Consider the following 8,596-nt stretch of genomic DNA (forward strand, 5'->3'; position numbering starts at 1 on the left):
CAGTGGAAAGGGTTCTCTCTGGTGCTCAGAATCTCAGCTTATATCCACGATGGGATGCTTGGTTCCTCCCTCTGGGTGGAGCATCTCACAATGGGGTAATGAGTCATGAGGCCAAGTGTTGATTAGGCTCATTAACAGAAGATAGTCCGAGGGAGTTATCTCTGAGTCATGCAGCAGGACAATGATGGGCCATTAACAGAAAGATAGTCTGGGGGGAGGAGGCAAGGAAACACTGCCCCACCTGATTTCAACAGCTCATGAGGATGGTAATAGAATACACTGCAACCCAGGACAAGGAGTTAATAATACTCCTTATGACTTCTTTATTTTGCTTTTATATTTTTACTTTTGATACACATTCTTTGTTTAATCTCAGAGTAACTCAGGCAAACTGAAATGAGAAAGCGAGAGCAAAACCAATACACAATATGCTTATCAAGTAATGCACTTGGATGTAGATTAACTAGGGTCAATATTCAGTATAATATTATATATTCAAATGATTTCAGTTTCTAGAAAAAGAGATGTTTTTTTCTTCTCAGAGTAACTCAGGCAAACTGAAATGAGAAAGCGAGAGCAAAACCAATACACAATATGCTTATCAAGTAATGCACTTGGATGTAGATTAACTAGGGTCAATATTCAGTATAGTATTACATATTCAAATGCTTTCAGTTTCTAGAAAAAGAGATGTTTTTTTCTTATGGATACTTAGTCTTCCAGTAAAAACAGTATCTCCAGAGGAGCTGTTCCATAGAAATACAGTTATTGTGGATGATACTTGGTGCAAAAGATTGCAGATGATTTAGACAAGTCCCTGTAGGGCCATCTTAAGCAGACAGTGGAAGTATGTTTACATGGCTGAAGTCTGATACCTGCACTGTGCATTTCATATGACAAAAGATGTCTTCAGACATGGCAGCCTTTTGAGCGCTCAGCTCCTGTTACTTCTGTGGCACAAGACAGCCATCTGATTGGTGGTGACAGGGGGAGAAGGTAAAGCTGACAGGGAAGCTTCCATCTGTCATGTCACACAAGGGCACTGTGTAAAGTCCTCTGTAAAATGTCAGACTTTAAGTTGGCCTTCCAGAGGAGGTGCTTATTACTTGCCTTAGAATCTTTGTTAGCAGTGGTGAAAACTAAAGCTTTGTGTTCTTTTTTTATAAGTCTCCCAAAGAAGCTCTGGCTCAGTGTGTCCTGGCAGAAGTCCCTCAGCAAGTGGTGAACTACTTCAGCACCTACAAACTTCAACCTCCTAAGAATCCTGCTGCAAAATGATTGGGCTGAGCAGAGGAGAGACTTTGTGCTTGCTTTACTTGCTGTATTTACAGACTTTGGTTCTCGATATACTTCTGTATACATGTACACATGCCTCTCTATTGTAATGTCTTAGCTTTTGCCTACAAATCACTTTGCCAAGTTTGCCTTTTAAGGGCCAAAATTGTAATGGTGTTTAGATTTGATGTTGATTTGAGAGACAGTGCTTGTATGGATGCATTTCATTTTGAAGAGTGGAAAAAAATTTCTATTAAGTCACCATAACAAAATTTTGACACAGGTGTTTCATATTCGGACAAGTGCCACAGAGTGTGGAGGCCCTCTTGCACACCTGCTTCTTGTTTGCCACTTCAGTGCCTTTGGGCAATGCCTGGGATTCAGGGTTGTGTGAACATAAACCAAAGAAGTCATTAAAATATATATTCTTTTATAGTATGCCTTCTCTTAAGGTAGTATGGAAATAACTAGGGTGAATCAAGGTAAACTGCTGTCATCTCAGAATAATACTACTGGCCTTTGAGGCTACTACTGTAAGGCCTGTAAGATGTGTTCCAATGTGCAGTGTACTGGAAAATGGAAGTTCCAGATTTTATTTTGGTAGGGTTTTTGTTTTGGGGTTTCTCCTCCCCTCCCACCAAAACAGTCATGACTACTGATCTTTAAAGGGCTTTTTGTGCAGTAGGAATTCACTTTTCAGTTAAAAAGTTTTGTCTGATTTACGACTACATATTTTGAGGTAAAAGCAGATCTTCAAAGTGCTACCTGTATTTACTTTTGTCATATTTTGAATCATGCTGCTTTTCCATGAGCCCACTATTGAAAAGTGCCTGCAAAAAACCCAATATTCCCTCTTTTGTGATCCAGTTAAAACCCAGAAGATTAAAGAAAATTAAGTCTCTGTGTATAAACTCGAAAGAACTTTGAAGGTTCAAAATATACCCAAAAATGAGATTAAAGCCAAATGAGGTTTGTTGGTGCCATAAAATGGATATATTCTATTTAATAGTAAAAGAGGCAGAGAGAAAGAAAAAGAAAGAAATAGAGAAAGAAGTGTGTGTAAGGGGCGAGGGAGGCAGGGAGAGGTGACAGGGGTTAGATGGAATCATATCACCCATCTGAGGGTCCCAACGATGTCTCATTGCTCCCCTCCCTCTGGTCTTCTTGGTGGTGAGGGTCCCCTGTCGCCATGGCCACGCCATCACACGCTGAGCAGTATAGAATCCTATGGATTAATAGACACTTTGGGCAGGTGGGAACGCCCACGTGCCTCCCTTGCAGGGGCCCAGTTTGACATCGTCCCTTGCAACACTGAGGATATGTTGCATCATCTCTGGTGCAGGGTCTGGGGACCCCTTTGGGGGTCTTTGATGGGCCATGACACCCCCTCTGTCCTTCATGTGGATGCAGCTTCTCCCGGGTGAAGGGGCCCCTCAGCTGGGCTCCTCTGCACAGCAGAGGGTGGGTGTTACCCGCCTTGGACCAGAGGGTTTTTCACCACACACCCAAAGCCTCTCTCCCACCCTTTGGTGGGAGAGTTTGTGTGAGCCTGGCAGCTGAAAGCCCTGGGGCCATGATCCCCACTCCTGAGGTGTTAAGCCTGTGCTTTGTGAATGTCCCCAGCTCTGAGTTGTTACTTTTTCTTATCTTCATCAGCAAGGGGTCCAGGGCCTCTCAGAGCCCCCACACATTCAGGATGTGGTAGTCTTCTCCGAAGCTTTTCTAATACAGTTTTAAAAGTCCTTCAAGAAAATGTTTAAGTCATAAGCTATAATATTTCAGTCTCTGACACCCTCTTTCTCTCCCTTTAGGAAGGCATAAGAAAGTCAAGTCTCTCAAGCCCTAATCCTGTAATCATACTGCATTTCTCTAGGGCAAACAATTTCTGTTTTATTTACTTGGGTTGAGTTTTCCCTTCACCTTTTATACCAAGCATAAATCATGTTGTCTTTGCTTAGTGGACGGATGAAGGTTTCATGTCCCCCAGTTGCATACTGCTTGCTGAGGATCTCTTCTGATCCTGCCACTGTGTGTCACATAAGTGGATGGAAAGGTCACATTTATCATTTCTGAAATGCCAATCTTGAACATTAATTTTACAGTTTCACGTTTGAAGTGGTTTAGAGTTAGACATCCAGCATCTCATGTGGATGGTCTGGCTGTAGTATGTAAGAACAGAATTGGCTAATGCTAAATTTAGCACATTTGGACACGCAAGATTTCACCAGGTCATAGTATATTTGACTTTTAGTTGCTGGAGCTGCTTAGTGTGGTTTTGGTTTGGTTTTTCTTTTTAACATTTATAATCCTGTCAAAAGTCTGAATTCACATTAATGTTGATGGATGAAAGATATTTGTATTGAGATTATCTTACACAAGACATATCAAATGCTTTGTAGACAATTGACATTTATTAATCAATCATGAATGGATATATTATCCATGTACTCCATTTTCCTTGGTGGAAGGAGATCCTAAATACTATCAAGTAGTGGAATACTAAGGAAGAGAGTTTGATTCATATTAAGCCAAGTTCTTTCTTTTTTTAAATGTAATTCATGTATTTATGTAAAAAAATCTGTAATCATCTTTTTATCAGAGTAGTGAAAATCTGTTACTACTTTATGTATAAATTGCAATGAAGTGTCATATCAGATAAGTAACCCAAAATATTGAGATAAGGAAGTTACTATAACAAACCTAAATCACACTGCTGCAAATTGAGAGTGTATGAGAAAGCTGTTTCACAGCTACCTGCTCCATGTACAGAGAGGACTGGATGCAGTTTTAATGCTTTGTCTACATTAATTGAGGTGGATGAGTACTACTGATAGGAGTACAGGATTCTACTGAAGTTCCTCTGAGCTGTCTGCCAAAAATATAATGCTGCACCTGAGTTGTTACCAATTCTGTTTTAAGTTGCCATGGAAGTGCATTTAAATGTGTTAGTATGTATTACTATACTAAGTATCTGCTGTACATAAAAGAAAACCTGTTGTTTTGTCTGTATTCTATACATAAATTCTGAGTTTCTACAGTAGAGACTTCATCATCTCTTATTAGAGAATTGCTTCCATGTTCCTTAAGCTTAAGGAGTTAAATAGCATAATAGCAAAGACACCTAGTTCTCAATGTGCCCTTTTGTTTGTAAATTAAGTGTTTCAGACAGGACTGTGGCAAGAACTGGTACGACTTAGAGGTGTACAGCTAATGCCTGTTGAAAACTTCCAGGGTAGGCTGAAGTGATATTCTGAGTGAAGAAATGCAGCAGATTGTGATTTAAGGGGAAGGGGGGTTACTATGTTGTTTTGCCATTTTTCTTTTGTTTATTTTTACGTGTAAAAAATGCATTAAGAGCTTGAGGGTGACAAAGCAAAATACTGTCCAGGTTTTGTAAAGTGAATGTGCTTGTAGGTCACTGGCACCACCTTGTGATTAAAGTGATGTATGGCAGTCTTGGTCATCAAATGCTTTTTGCCATGTATTGGTCATAATATATACGTGTACAGCAGAGAGCTCACCTGTAACCAGAATTTTGTACTTTTATATGTATTTCAGTTCTGATGATGTTAACTGATTTACAATGCCTATGCATTAAAATGATCATTTCAGTATGCTGTTCTGTGGTGCTTTTGTATTCAGCATGTTGTGTGTCATGCTAAATGCTGCTTTTGTGATTCCTATGGTGAGTATGCCACGAATTTATAACAAATACAAAAGGGAGAGGAAAAATGCCTTTCCACTTAGTGGTTATGACTCTTCAGTTTATTCTTCATAAAGCATCTTATACTGGCTTGGAGCAGGAAGATATTCTGAAGCTGGACAATTTTAACTCTGACTGTTTCATGCTCTGTACCACATTAGAGTTCTCTCATGCATACTATTTCATACAATTATTATCAGGTTTTCCAATACTTTTTTCCCAGACAAAGTCTACATTTTAGTTAGAGAGGCATAGAGATGTGGTTATTTGTAGTTTTCAAATACATTATCCTACTCCCTCCTTCAGTTTCTTTACATTCAAGTGTAGTCAAGTCTGAGGGACTCAACTGCGACATTAAGAGAGACAGGAGACAGTGTGGCAGTGGAATGTGATGCCACACAGAGCCTGAGACAGCTTTGATACTGGGAACTGCATCTTCTAAGTGCACCATAGTAATTCATTCTGCTTCTTCACCAGTCAGGAATCTATAGGATAGAATTAGTTCCTGAAAGAATTTATTACATCTTACATCTTGACCTTCATTGCACCGTTCCTTCTGGTGAAAACCTTACAAATAGTTGCAACTTTGATTCGTGGAGCCTTCTTGTGCCTGCCAACCCTAAGAATGGAGGAATTGTGGGAAGAGGAAAATACCCCAATAGAAAAGTTGGATGTCAGAGAAAACCAGATGGATGTTCTTTATGTGTGCCCACTTTCTTCTGCACTGATGCTTCCCCTATTTTGTTTTGGGTCTAAGGAACTCAAGAGCTGTGCATAACTTAGTAATCTTGCAGACAGAACTGTCAGACTTCTCTGCAATCCTGGGATGCTGTGAGCTGTAGCAAAGCAGCAATTCCTGGGAAGCTCTGTCACTGCAGTGAAGCACTTGCTGCTGCAGTCTCAGCCTTTACTTTGTAATTTATGTCAGTGTGTGATTGATGAACTTAAATATGCCCACAGGGAAAATGTTCGAAATTACCTGGTAGCATTTGTGTAGGCAGAAGGGAATCAGTTCTTTTCAATGAGAATGAGCTTTACTTGTTCATATAAAAATGTTAAAATATAGGGAATATTTTCCTTCTTCCATAATGCTTTGACAACCCCCTCTCAAAAAAAAAAAAAAAGATGTGAAACTATATATTGTAATTAATTAATCAATTATTATTATTCATAGGAGGCCTCATTCATGAAGCAGTTCTGCAGTACTTCTGATCTTGAGATTTCATTGAGAAAGTCCTGAATGTGCAATAGATGAATAATTCTTTATGAAACAATTTAAAATTTTCTCCCTCTATTGTGATGTCCTTTTTTCTTACATATCAAATAACAAGTAGCATACAAATAAAGATGGTTCTCTCCACAAAGCAGTTGAACCTTCACATCACTGCTAATGCAGCAGAACTTTCTTTTGATAGAGATTAGGGTTTTGGTCAGGTCAGAGGATTGTGGAATATGCAACATATGGAATTCAGTCATCCAGCTTTTCCTTGGGCAAACTTCCAGCTTTGCCTGTGATTACAGAAGTTGAAAGGCTTTAAAGCACAGGGCTACAGAATGCATAGCCTGCAAGGTCATATATAGCCTGCAAAGTGAGTGTTTAATTTTGGCCTGGTGCCTTCTTTGGTTGGCTGGTCAGCCAAGGAGCTGTGAAGCCTGCCCTTGCCACTTCTTGGCTTGGCCTCTGCATAATGTTTTTAATTAACAAAACTGTTCATCCAGTGGGGTCAGAAAGGGGATTGGGAGAGAGAGGATATGCAAACCCGTGGAAGAAAAGAAAGTAGTTGGGAGTTAAGCTTAAAACACAGCTTCAAGCTTTTGTGTAATACTGCATCTGAGACTGATGAGTAGATGCACAAGGTTGGCAGTGTGGGAGCTCCTGGATGGGAGGCTGTATCCCACAGCTGTGGCACTCATAAAGGATTTACTGTAGTTCACAAGTGTGATGTAGCTAAGACAGAGAAGACACAGGTTTGTCTTTGCACCATTAGTCAAAGTCTATGATGTAGGTGAGCATTGGTTGAAACTTTGCAACACAGAGCCAGAAAGGGTAAATCCTGCTTTTTATAAAATAGCTTTTATTTTTGAAGTGACTGGTTTAGATACCAAGATTTTTCGGACAGCCATATCAAGTGCTTACTTTTCAGAGAGCATGCCCAAACCCTTAACGAGATCAAGCAAGTAAACCAGCAGCCCAAAGTTACAGGTCACCTCTGGAGGGTCAGCTACCTAAGTCTTTCCCATGTTAATTTGCCAGAGTCAAAGACAGCTGGAGCAGATGTTTATGCATTCAGAGGGCTGGTAATAATTCTGCAATCTGCTTCCCTCTTGCGGATTTTGTGATTTATTTTTTGACAATGGTTTTGTTATGTTGCTCTCTGTCCCAAGGTTAAACATCCCAAAACACACCACCTGCTGTCCGCTCTGAGCCACGCTAGCCACAAACCCAGGTCACTGATTAGAAGTATAAGGGGAGGAGAAAGGAGGATAGAGAGGAGCATAGGGAACCTTAGCAACAGTAGGGCAGTAGCAAGGAAAAGGATAACTATGGGAAGGTAAAGGAGAAAACAGAAAAGAATACCTACAAAAGAGCAAACTGAGCAACAGGAACAACAGTAAGAAAGCAAGGATAATGAGGAGAGGGAGGAGGAGTAGTAGGAACAAGACAGAGTAAGAGAAAAGGGAGAGCATGGTTAAACCAAGAAACAAGTGGTTGTGGAATACAATCTGAGTTTTAATTTCTAATACACCAAAAGTTCTCTCTTCGATGTCAAGGTTAAGAATATAAATAATTTGTGCAGTTGTGCCAGGAGAGGAGGGCAAGAAGAGGAGCTGGAGTAGATTTTTCTCATGAGTAGCCTCTACTTTTATCTTATGTACCCAAAAGCAAAGTCCAGCCAGCCCTCTGAATGTAGCAAGACAATAGATGGGGCCACACCCCAAAGCACCATCTATTTATTTTCTTTCTCTTTAATTTCAACTTTAAGGATCTCTCCTTCTCCTGCTCTGGGGGATGGTGTCATACTAATGATCAGAGACTCCTTACTGGTTGCTCTCTGTATAACTGCAGGTTTAGCATCTGCATTTGGCTTTTCCTTTTGAGCAGGGGGTGCAGAGGAGACTGGGGGCTCCACAGGCTTCTTCTCCTCTTCTTTAGGCTTGGTCTCTGTTTCAGTTTGAGTTTCCTAGAAACAGGAAGTTTAATGTTTTCCAATACTGCAGAAGAAATTCAGGAAGTAGTTCTGTTCTGTACATGCCATGGAAAGGCACAGCATGGCAACTGTATTAATGGCATACAACACATGTAAATTTCTATTCAGATGCTGAAAATTGGTTTCTAAATGAAAAATGCAATTTCAGAATCAGAATATCAGTATAAAACCTAGGAAATGCTTGTGGATATTCATAGTGTCTGCTTCTTACTAATATAGAGGGATGAAGCACATCCCTCTATGTGGGGTATTCCCAGCCCCGCCCTGGAGGGACATCTGTTGAGATAAGGAGAGTGCCTAAACCTCCCAGCAGGACCCCCCTGGGAAGGCAGCTACTCTGCAGTTATGGTGAGAAGACAGACCCAGAATCCTCTGGGAGACCCTATGCAGATCCTTTGTAACCCATTGG

The 8,596-nt window shown here is 40.4% G+C and overlaps 2 protein-coding genes across 3 annotated transcripts in view; one reads left to right on the top strand and one right to left on the bottom strand.

The window, feature by feature from the left end:
• Positions 1-4,889, top strand: part of CPNE3 (copine 3) — a 31,589-nt gene extending 26,700 nt beyond the window's left edge. For both annotated transcript variants that reach the window (XM_017731061.1, XM_008631217.2), the window contains one exon: positions 1,168-4,889. In XM_017731061.1, coding sequence (XP_017586550.1) covers positions 1,168-1,278 — 111 coding nt within the window. In that variant the 3' untranslated portion in view covers positions 1,279-4,889. The remainder of the gene's footprint in view (positions 1-1,167) is intronic.
• A 136-nt stretch (positions 4,890-5,025) lies between these two features.
• Positions 5,026-8,596, bottom strand: part of CNGB3 (cyclic nucleotide gated channel beta 3) — a 62,259-nt gene continuing 58,688 nt past the window's right edge. Inside the window, exon 18 of the mRNA XM_017731060.1 lies at positions 5,026-8,160. Within this exon, the coding sequence (XP_017586549.1) occupies positions 7,927-8,160 (234 nt within the window). The 3' untranslated portion in view covers positions 5,026-7,926. The remainder of the gene's footprint in view (positions 8,161-8,596) is intronic.

This window comes from Corvus brachyrhynchos, unplaced genomic scaffold (assembly GCF_000691975.1).
Source record: "Corvus brachyrhynchos isolate BGI_N302 unplaced genomic scaffold, ASM69197v1 scaffold293, whole genome shotgun sequence".
Lineage (NCBI taxonomy): Eukaryota > Metazoa > Chordata > Aves > Passeriformes > Corvidae > Corvus > Corvus brachyrhynchos.